The 12,395-nt window shown below is 32.5% G+C and overlaps 1 protein-coding gene across 2 annotated transcripts in view; it reads right to left on the bottom strand.

Annotated features, from left to right (window-relative positions):
- Positions 1-12,395, bottom strand: part of Usp47 (ubiquitin specific peptidase 47) — a 104,533-nt gene that overhangs the window by 44,893 nt on the left and 47,245 nt on the right. For both annotated transcript variants that reach the window (XM_076846895.2, XM_076846896.2), the window contains 3 exons: positions 9,881-10,026; positions 9,113-9,192; positions 6,134-6,283 (listed from right to left, as the gene is read on the bottom strand). In XM_076846895.2, coding sequence (XP_076703010.2) covers positions 6,134-6,283; positions 9,113-9,192; positions 9,881-10,026 — 376 coding nt within the window. The remainder of the gene's footprint in view (positions 1-6,133; positions 6,284-9,112; positions 9,193-9,880; positions 10,027-12,395) is intronic.

Raw genomic sequence — 12,395 nt, 5'->3', positions numbered from 1 at the left:
TATAATACTTTGGCTGACAGTTCTTTTCTTCTGATACTTGAAAAAATGTGCCCCTTCCTTCTGGCCTCCATAGTTTTTGATGAAAATGTGCTTATGAGAAATCAGAGAGAGCTTTTCATCTATAAGAAAGGCATGTTTTCTCTCTTGCTAGTTTTCAGACATTTTCTTTTAAGTTTCCAGAAGACTGCTACAGCTGAACTTAATGTAGAGTTCTTTTGGTTTATACTGTTTGGGGTTCACTAGCTCCTTGGATCTAAAGGTCTGTGCCTTTTGCCAAATTCAGGAAGTTTTTGGCCACTATTTCTTTGAGTACTTTTTCCCTCTCCTCCCAGTACGCCAATGCCACAAGTTTAACTTTTTGTTATAGTCCCAAAGGTCCCCGAAAACTTTCCAGATTTTATTATTCTGTTCTATCTTTCTGCTGTTTAGACTGGCTAATAGCAATTGTTCTACCTTCACGTTCATTGATTTTTTCTTCTACTGTCTCCTAGCTGTTGAAGCTATCCATTGAGTTTTTTAGTTCTAAATTCCATTTCTTGGTATCTGTTATTTTTTCCCTGAGAATTCCTATTTTCTCATTTGTTTCAAGTGGAGTTGAAATTGCTCACTGAAATATTTCTATGGTGATTGCTTAAAAATGTTTCTCAGATACTTCTAGTATCACTGTCATTTCAGAGACGTGATTTTTGCTTTTAATTTGAACTAAGACTTCTTACTATACAATTTTCAAAAACTAAAATATGGATGTTTTGGTATTCAGTATGGGATTTTGGATCTTATTAAATCTTTTGGTTTAGCTATTTGTCTTTGACACTGGTTTTCTACTCAGCAGGGGCTCCTCATTACTGCTGGGCAGGAGTGTCTTATTAATACTTCCCTTATTGTCTCCATTGGCTCTACAAAGTTGGAGGAGGCTTACAACATTATCCTAGAAGGGAGTGAAAATCCTAATTCTCCATTCGGCCTTCTCTTGCAGCATTCTACTGGGGAAGGGAAAAAGCAACTCTTCAATACTCAAGTATGGATAGGAGGCCAAAGAGGTCTAATACTATTCTTATATGAGATAAAAATCCTGATTTCCTACTCAGCATTCTCTTGACACCTCCGAAGTGGGGCCAGGGTTGGGCGGAGTGGTGGATGAGGGTGGTCAAGGAGACTTCTTATAATGTTCTAAGGTTAATTATAACGCCTAGGATCTCCATTTAAGGGGTATGAGTTGAAGTGAGATCACAGTTTTTCTTTGGTGTGTGGCTAAAGGACAGTGATTAACATCTAAAAGTTTTCTGACTTGCCAGCTGCAATTTTTCCTGGTCCTTTGGCCAGAGAGTGCAGAATATTTTAGTCTGTGCCCATTGCTATTTCCAGGTTGCAAACTTCTTCAGCTCCAAGTCAGGGATACATTAGGCAAAAAGAAAACCCAGGGAACTCACCACCATATTATTCCTTGGGTGCTGAGGTCCCTAGTCTGTATGCCTTCTCTCCACCTTTCAGAGTCTTCTTCTATTTATGTTATATATAATGTTCAAGGTTTTCAGTTGTTTTAGTGGGAGGAATAGAGCAATGTATATATCTACTCCATCTGAAAGCAGAAATCCCCACTTTGAAAACTGGTTCCCACTATATCCAACCACACAAATTCCTGGCAAAATGAGGGTAGAATCTGTGGAAGAGATTTTTCTTTATGTGATATTTACATATTTGGAAAATTTGGACCACTCTTTCATCCAAATGAGTTGTATCCAGTCCAAATCATCTGTTAAATCAGGGCAGGACTTGTGACATAAACTTCTATAAGCTAAATACTTAAAATGCTTTTGATTTCATAAATACTAATTTAACAATTTTCCATTCAAACTATAACAAAATCAAACCTTAAGCAATGTTTGCTTAAGAAACAAAAATCTTTTTATATTATCTGATCTCTCCAAGGACACTATATAGAAATACATGAAGCTTAACTCAGTTTCAGACTTTTGAACACATATCATCATTTAAAAAATGCCTAAAATAGGTTCTGCTAAGAGCAGACACTAAATAAATATATGACAGGACAAAATATAACCATATAAAAGACAGTGTCCAAAATTTTACAGTTAAAGGGAGAAGAACTTCCTGGGATAATATCAAATATATGAGGTTATATCATTTATAAAATATGCTTCTTTAATTAACCAACAAAAATTCCATTTCTAATTTCTATGTGTCACTAGAATGTATTTAGAATTATATTCTTATAATACATCCTCAAATATTCTTGGCAATAAGCAGACTCAAAGTTACTTTGATTACACAAAAGGTTCCAATTACCTAAAAAAACATTAAGAATATAATTTTCTTAAAGCACTAATGCAAGTAATTCTTTAGCTGTTACTAATTTTTTAGGATTAATAAGATATGTAAAATAGGAGACTATAAATTTAGTTACATTTTATACACATATATTTTATATACATATATATAATTATATTTTTATACACATATTTTAGAACTCTTGCTCCCCCCCTCAATATCCCAAGGACATAAATGTTAACAAAGAAGAGATATTTCTTAAATCACCTAATGCAAAGCTTCTACTAAGTGTTACTCAGAATCCTAACGTGCCCTGAGACAGATGTCCCTCAGAGAAAGAAAATGCTATGTTAAACATAAAAGAACAAATTTCTCTATTACAGGGATCATTGGGGCATTTAAAATAACATGTGAGTGTGATCTTCCAAAAGAGGATTATAGTTACAGTGATACAAATTTATTTTATCAAAGTAGTCTTTCCAGGAAGATCTATTAAGTCTTGTTAGAAATTAGTGCTGAAGAGAGCTTAATCAAAAAAACACAGAATGGTAGAAAAGCCCTTAAATATGTATTCCCTACTTGGCTACATAAAATGAAGATCAGAAATTTAATAAATATCAGTTTTAATAATTAAAAAAAAACAACTGAATAAAAAATAATATGATGATCTTTTTTTAAATTGTAAGAGACTCCTAGCATTCATTATAAAATCATCTCATGCTGAAAATTTAAAACAATGATTATAGATGTTAAAATGATAAATTGGCTGAGTGCTAATTTCATTTGTATTTTAATTTTAAATATTATCCAAGTTAATTCATTGAGCATGAAGATATATAACTACAGATATTAGATATTTCAGATTGAAGTTAAAAATAAACACTTTAATTTTTAATGTAAGCTATTTAATTGTCTGAAATTAAATACCAGGTTAATTAGACTTTATACACATAGCCAAAACATTGTGGCTCACTGAACAGAACATAAAATAAACTGAGCATCATAATCACCAACACTGTATGTGCATGTATATACTAGTGAATGTGTGTATATATCCGGTAAGATAGAAATATTAGACTTCACTAATAAAGGTAGAAAAATAAGTTTTAAGAATTCAATTAAAATTTAGGCCAAATTTAAGAGTCTGAATTAGCAATTTTATAATGGTTCTTTTAAGTAGGTTTTTTTCAATATATAAATCAAATTCTTTTTAAAACACAGAATTTACAAAATACACAATGGCAAACAGTGATATAAAATTAATTTAGATGTTGTATGATATTTGTGATTGAATAAGTATATATAGCTTATAGGTTTTAAATCCAAAAGTAATGAGAAATCACTTACCTCTAACTAAATTTCTCTGAAGGTAGTATCCTCCTTAGAACCCCTATCTTGGGTAGTTTCACCTGCTGTAATTTCCCTCAAGAGATTGCAGCAAAGTCTAAGAAGTATTAAGTTCCCTTCTGCAAGTCCTATTAGTGCATGTTTGTTATAAACCTTTTCACATACTGCTTCATAGCTGTAACTTTCAATTCCCACTGAACCACCACCACCACCACCACCCATAACAATGGTGAAGGATACTGCCTTGGCAAATTTCATCTAGAATTCTGATACTGTTCACTTCTCCTAAAGTATCTTCCAAATTACTTCATTGCTGTATCTATAATACACTCAACACAGTGGAGGCAAATGAGCAGGTAAATAATGACTAAGTTAAGTAATTATATTTGCTGAATGCTCAAATATAAAATTCCAACATAATAGCACCAAAAACCCTATCTTTCTCAATATTCAATTAATGTATAAAAGATTAAACTGAAAAAATCTTTCATAAAAAATACCTTAATAGAGAAGGTAGAAAAAAGTAGTTGCCATCACTGGGGACTGACTACCAAATACTTCCCTAGTATATTTTGTCAGAGAAATGCCAATACTTAAAAATTAGTTAAAAAATCAGTAATTAAAAGACAAACATTAATAATTTTTTGGTGGTTTTTTTAGTACATTTCTACTTCAAACTGCCAAAATACAGTTCAAAAAAAATAATAAATAAGACAAAATGAAAATGGAAAACAAAACTAGCTATCCAAATCAAGGCCAATTTAATAAACTAGAATGGCAATTTACAAAGGGCACTACTAACCATTTAACAAAAATTTTTGTTTTAAGTATTCAGGAAGCAGACTGTGAGAAGTTTTGGCAATAAGGAGACTTATCTCACACTATCAAGAAAAGATCTTTTACTTAGATACTGATTTTGAATTCCCATTGACTGATTCTAAAAATTCTTATTATTTCCCAATAGCTATTATAAAAGGAGGGGGGTAAAAAAAGCAGGCCTGGTCTGGTGGCACACTCCTGTAACCCCAGTGACTTGGGAGGCTCAGGCAAGAGAACCTGAAAGTCAAAGCTAGCTTCAGCAACTTAGTGAGGCCCTAAATAACTTAGTGAGACCCTGTCTGTAAATAAAAAATATTTTAAAAAGGCTGGAGTTATGGCTCAGTGGTTAAGCAATCCAGGGTTCAATCCCCGGTACTATTAAAAAAAAAGAGAGAGAGAAGGAATCAATATCACACAGGGCAGAGGACTAAATCATCCTTGTGGCACTATTTTAAAAATCAGTGTTTTATATCTTTAAAACACTGATTTTAGCTAAGAGCTACCTTTAGCTTGATAACAGCGTAAGTAAAACTCAAAACGACAATATGATGAAATACTACTTTTTAAATATGTTTCATTTAGCTCTGGAAGTTTCCCCTGGCACATAACAGTTCAAATAAAGGTTTCTGAAGAACAACTCCTTCCATCACTCTCTTTTTGTCTAAGTAAGCACATATACACATAGATAAAATATAATAAGATAAAATAATTAAGAAATAGATGCCAAGAGGAGGAATGAGAAAAACCTTAGATAATCCCACAATTATATACTTAGTTTAAGAATAATTAAGGTGGTGGGCATGGTGGTGTATACTTATAATCCCAGATGCTCAAGAGGCTGGGGTAGGAGAGTTTTAAGTTGAAGACCAGCCTGGGAAATCTAAGACGCTACCTCAAAATATAAAATAAAAAAGGTAGGAATGTAGCTTAGTGGAAGACTGCTCCTGGGTTCAATTTTAGTACCATAAAAAATAATCATAATAAAATACTAATAAATTTAAAAATCAATAATAATTTAGATGAGTATAGATAGTTCTGATTCTTCAAATATCTGGGCTTATACAATATATTTTAAAAATAAATATTTAGAATGTGGATGTTTCTTAAAAAATTTGTTATTTGTCATAAAAACACAAGGTGTTATTTTTTCCAATATTTAAAATATACAGATCAAAACAAGTCCCTCTTGGGGCTGGGGTTGTGGCTCAGTGGTAGAGCACGTGCCTAGCACATGGGAGGCCCTGGGTTCAATCCTCAGCACCACATAAAAATAAGTAAGTAAAATAAAGATATTGTGTCCAACTACATCTAAAAAAATAAATATTAAAAAAAGTCCCCCACCAAAAAGTACTTTCCAGTGTAAAAAAGGGCTACAAAAATAACATTTATAAATTGTTGAGTGGTTAAAAAAGGATAAAGGTAAATCATCTAATTACCTATCAGAAAGAATAAAACACTGAGACCTGAGGCAGTACATGGGCATTTACTTTCCCTCTTAATACATGCACTATTAGAACTCACTGAAGGATCTTTTAGTTCTTGTTATGTTAAATGCAGGAATGACTAACAACCCAAGAAGGTGTATCTAGGATGATACTTACCACATAAGAGATTATACCACTGTGCTATTATGTATTCTGTGTAAGGATACACAAGCAGTCAGCTGAAAGGTACACACCACACTAGCAAATGCTTGGCTGGACCCGTAAGGTCGGATGACCAATGGAATATCAAGATATGTGTCGATTCTCCAGCCCTCATAACCACATTCCAGACATCTCACGTAGTCCTTCAGCTTGCCTTGATATAGTTCATTTATAAGATCAGCCTAAAAATAAGAACATTTACAGTTTTAAAACTATTCTTTAAAAGTAATTTTTAGGATACATGAATACACCACAATTCATGTCTTTTAGAATGAGTTACAAAAGGATACTGATTTTTAATAGTAAAGTCTTTAAAAAGCTCTAATGTAAGATTTATTCAAAATTTTATAGAGAAAATTCAAGGCTTGACAAAAATCATCTAAAAATCAATAAAATTAGATCAATACTAATTTAAGAGTCAACTGCAAAAATTAACTATTTCAATACTCCATAGCACTAAAACAACCAACTATTAAATTAGGTTTTGATGAAATCAGTTACCAATGCATTATCATATTCTCTTTTCATTAGGATGAGAATACATCCTAAACTACCACTTTAGGCATAATAATAATATTGTAGATAAATTCACTAGTAGTGTTTTATAGCTTCACATATGCATATTAATAATCTCACAATAATTACCTTCTGATTTATAAACTCATATTTTCTAGTTTCTGATACAAATAAAACTTCTTAATTTTCAATAACATAAAATAATTTAAAGGAGAAATATTATACATTAATGATATAAATGTCTAGAAATTTTTATAAAAATTTAAAATTTATCTCCCTCACTATCCTCACCTAAAAGAATGGATCTCTCATCTAGTCCCCAAACATAGCCACTGAGGCTCTTCTGGCTCAAAATAGGCAGGCAACTCCCTGAGTAAGCACCCTCCATATGAATGTCTTCCTCTAGATATTTTTTTACCAAAACCTGGGAACTCAGGAGGAATGCCCGGTTGATCTTAATCGAAGTGGTGACCCACAGAGAGGGATGTAACAAGGAGGAAGGATAACTTCAGACCTATGAAGAAGAAAGAGTCCCTAATACCATTTACATAAAGTTACTAAAAAAGTCCCATAGGACTATATAGAGAAACTAAATCACTAAATGAACTTAAAATACTTTTTATTATCTCAAGCAAGAACAGATCAAAGAAAGTATTATATAATTTATTTTTTTCATAAATTTACATTTCTTAAAATGTCTAGGCCTATAAGCCTTCAAAACAAATACATCCTAAAGAAAATGTGTTGTATATATACACAACAGACTATTGCTCAGCCATAAAAGAGAATGACTTGGGGCTGGAGTTGTGTGGCTCAGTGGTAGGGCGCTTGCTGGACGTGTGTGAGGCACTGGGTTTTATCCTCAGCACCACTCAAAAAATAAATAAATAAAGGTACTGTGTCCATCTACAATTTAAAAAAAAAAAAAAAAGAATGACTTTGACTTTTGCTAGTAAATGGATGAATCTGGAGACTATCATTCTAAGTGAAATAAGTCAATTCCAAAAAACCAAAGGTCAAAATGTTCTCTGATATATGGATGCTAATACACAAGTGGGGGACTACAAGAGTAGTGGATTAGACAAAGGGTAATGAAGGAAAAGGATGAGGGACAGGAATAGGAAAGACAGTAGAATGAATTGAACATAACTTTCCTATGTTCATTCATGAATACACCACCAGTGAAACTCCACATCGTGTACAAACACAAGAATGGGATCCTAATTAGAATAAGTTATACTCCATGTAAGTATAATATGTCAAAAATACACTTTACTGTCATGTATATCCCAAAAGAACAAACAAACAAAAACAACAAAATGGATCCATCACTGCTGTCTATCATAATACTATTTACTTAATGAAGCTTTCGTCATTAACTTGTCTTAGTCATGTGATTATGCGTTTTGCACTTAGGAGGGTGTAAAGAGGTTCAAGCCACTGTTTTTCGCACACTGGATACCAAATCACTATATAAGGAAACTGTTTATATCTCAACCTTGCACACAGAACTGTAACGAAGTTCTATAAAACAATACTTACCCTTATTTACTTATGTGATGCTCTCTTATACTTTCCTATTCTGTTCCATTTTTTAAAGTCCTGGAAGAGATTCCCTAAACTGACTTCATAACTCATGAATGGATCATAATCTAGTGTTTGAAAGACTTCTAATCAGAAATCAGACTCTCCAAGCTACCTTATGCACTCTGTCTCTTTTATCCCTGTAATAGTTTTTTTATCATAATAAAATACTTCCAGATACTGACTCCCATTTAACTCAGACTCAGTCCTCATTCCAATGATATGTCTCATATGTTCTTCCCACTCCTAACCCACTTCTCCTTCCACTGGATAAGATTAGGGTCAGATCAATGAGGATCCTAAATGTCAAAAGCATGTCTAAGGCTGGGGTTGTGGCTCAGCAGTAGAGCATTCGCCTAGCAACTGCGAGGCCATGGGTTCGATCCTCAGCAACACATAAAAATAAACAAACCTATTGTGTCCAACTACAAGTAAAAAATAAATATTAAAAAAGTGTATGTCTACACTTCATCAGTTAAAATGAAGGAAATGCTGAATGAATATATTTTAGAATGTTAGAGATTATAAGACATAATTTACTTAGTAAATATCTGGAAATATGGTTCAAAATCACTCTTCCAAAATATATATGTGTACATACATGTAAAGTATATATGTGTGTGTGTGTGTGTATAAATTATATGATTTAGAGTTAAAGGAGACCTTCTTGATCATACAACCCAATTTTATTATTTTAAAATGAAGTCAGTGAGGTCTAGGGTGGTTTATTGAAGATGTTTATGACTCAGTTGATAGCCAAAAGAGAAACTAGTAATTTCAATTCCACATTCAGTGCTCAACCACTGAACTAACTGCTCAAGTTTTAAAACATTCCAATGGAATAAAAATTACTTTAAACTAAAGAATGACTGATTAGAAAAAGGCCCCTCAATTTTAGAGAGAGGAATTACCTGTTCTGTTTGCTTCCATTTCTGTTCCAAAGCATCAAACATGACTCGGCATAGTTCTTGTACGTCATGCTGCTGCCAAGCTATTTAAGGAAAAAAAATTAATTAAAAATAGCAATAAACAGTATAATGAACAATTAATTTGTTCTTTAAAAACAAATAGGCCGGGGCTGGGGTTGTGGCTCAGTGACAGAGTGCTTGCCTAGCTTGTGTGAGGCGCTGGGTTCGATTCTCAGCACCACATATAAATAAATAAAATAAAGGTCCATCAACAAATAAAAAAATATTTTTTAAAAAAACAAAAAAAAAATAGGCTGAAATATAGAAATGTCTACTTTAAAAAATATTAAATTTTATAACAACACAAAAATACACATTATAGTCATGAGAAGACAATCACAAAGAAAAGAATCAAGAGATCTCAGTATTTCATAAATAGTATAAACTTTCTGGTGCTATAATATTTGTTATTTCTTACTGCAGAGCTAAGAAATGTATTAGAAAAAACTCTACAGCAAAAATCTTCAAAATTTCTAGTTTAAGTTGTCAAAAATGGGGTGTAAACTTATTTTATAAGAGAATTTGATTGACCAAAAATTTACCCCTCAGAGCTTAAACATTTAAAAACAAGTTGCTTTAAAATCCCAGTAAAAATGAAAAGGCTTAAAGTAAAGAAAATCAAGTTGTTATTATATAAATGTGTAATATTTTTGTCCTCCAGAATTCCTCTGAATATTAGAAATAATCATTATATTACAAGAGAATAAGTACCCTCACTACTATCCCATCCAAAGCTCCTTGTTACATCTGTGGTTTCAATTGCTCTTTTTTTGCTTGTTTGTAACAAAACAAAAAGCCTTTGAAGTTGGTATGGGATACTTGTCACTGGATCTTCTTCAGATTCTTCAAATTCCCATCTATTAAGATAAAATATTTGAAAATTATTTATAAAATAATTTTTTGAAAGCATAATATCAAAATCACAGTTATATAAGATCTTAATTCTAGAAGATATACAGTTTGAATATAATCTGAAACTAATAATATTTAATGAAACATTAGTCTTTCTCTAATTTATAAATTCAGAACTTTAGACATTAACAAGAAAAATCATGAGGTGGCAACAGCTTAAGAATGAGAGGCAAAACTCACATAACAGTTAACTGTCAAACTTGAACTGATTTAAACTCTTGTCCTAGTTATTAATTTACAAAAAATGCAGAGCCCAAACTGTGGAAAAATTATAGGTCAAAAAACATCAGTTTTCAATACATAAATTTGGAAGATGGAAGGGGATTTTTAAAAGATTAAACAGATTAGGAATCTAATCAATCAATTGTAATGTACGAATCTTGTTTGGATCCAGATTTTAACAAGTTGTTAAAAAAAATGAAGGCAATCAGGGAAATGTTCACTGAACTGTGATATAATTTGCAGAAGATACAATAGGGATGGGCCTTCCAAGTAATCATTGTAGAGGGTTATAAATAAAAACATTACTCACAAATTGATAATATTCAAAGCTGGGTAATGAGTATAGAGATATACTATACTATTTCCCTATTTTTGAATGTTTTATAATTTCCAAATTAAATTTTTTAAAAAGGGAATACTGTATAAATAAATAAAATAATCCAGGTAAGATTTTTTTTTTTAAATTTAAATCTATTTTCCAGTTGTAGTTGGACACAACACCTTTATTTTATTTATTTATTTTTATGTGGTGCTGAGGACTGAACTCAGGGCCTTGCACATGTTAAGTGAGCTCTCTACCGCTGAGCCACAACCCCAGCCCTCAGGTAAGATTTGTTTTACGCTCACAAATTTATAAATGGTCATTCATTCCTGGACAGGGATTGTCTCAATAGCAAGTGAACTGCAACCAAAAAACTTAAGATCTCATGACAGAAATAAGATTGGGGGACTAAAGTTGGTTACTATACTCACGAAAGTTCTCAAGATGATTCTATATTCAATAAGACAATGAAAGCAAAGTATTAAGAACAATATTAATGATATTGTAGATCTTAAATTAGCAATAAATTATTTTTGTACTTTCCACTCTCTTGCTTTCTAGTTTCAAAAAAGTGCTTGAGCATTAATTTTTCTTGGCTACAGTTTACAAACTTTTTCAATTTTGAAAAAACACAGTCCTCTTAATACAAGTGTTCAACATTTTTCTTACTTTAGGAGTTAAAAAATTAGCTGTGATCTTGCCCCTTGTCTCACAGATAGCAATGAAGTGTGTCTCACTTTTTCTTCTCAAGGCTTCCTGCAAACACCTCTACTCCATATTACATCTGCTTTAACCCTCTCCCCTTCTATATTTAATCCCCACCTCCCTTTCCTTCTGGTTATCCTCAATGGAAAGTATTTAGAATTGACACTGTGGAATCTAAAATTCTCTCACTAGCTCTAAGGGATCACTGAAATTACAGAGAATGGTTAAATTTCTTGTAAGGAAAATTCACTAGAGAAGAGGAATTACTGTAACATAAAACTGAATTCTTATCTGTCCTTTTATTTCTGTATAAATACCTTAAAAAGTTTTAAATCTTGCCATTACTTGCTATTACTTCTGGTTATCTAAAGTTAGAAAATTTGGTGCCACATTTGATTCTTCCCTTTCCTTTACTACTAATTAAAGTTTATTACTAAGTCATATCTGTTTTCACTGATCATAATGTAACCATTGTGACCATCATCATCCTGACTCTGATGCATCTATGCCTGGTTAAATGGCAGATCTCTCCAGAGCTCTCTTTCAAATCAATCTTTCACAATGCACCATGTAAATTTTCCTATAATGATGTATCTAACACATCACAAGCCTCTAAATCAAAACTGAAGGGTCTCTGTTGGCCAATACAGAACAAGAGAAATCAAACAAAACTATCCCTTCATATTAGCCCTACTCTATGTAATTCAGCAAGGTCCTCAGTTCTACATTACGAAACAACATCACTGCTCTAAGGAATAGTTCTGCCACTTGCTATACTTCACTCTTTTCTACCTCCAATGCATGTAGCCTTTCTCTTTGACTTTATGCTCATGTTCCAACACCCCCCACACCCACTATTAGACTCCATTCATAATAGATTACTTTGGTTCCTACAAGGCCTCTCTGCACTTGCAGCTCTTATGCCTTGAATGCTCTTCCCAGGATCTTTACAGGGCCATCTCCTGTCCTGTGAAGGATAGTTACATGGTATTTCCCTTCTTAACTTCCTATTCAAAGTTATGACCCAACTCCAACCCCTGTGACCTCCTGACAGTTATTCTCTCC

Source organism: Callospermophilus lateralis, chromosome 2, assembly GCF_048772815.1.
Source record: "Callospermophilus lateralis isolate mCalLat2 chromosome 2, mCalLat2.hap1, whole genome shotgun sequence".
Lineage (NCBI taxonomy): Eukaryota > Metazoa > Chordata > Mammalia > Rodentia > Sciuridae > Callospermophilus > Callospermophilus lateralis.
The sequence above is the reverse complement of the archived record's forward strand: the minus strand, read 5'-3'. Positions and strand labels throughout refer to the sequence as shown.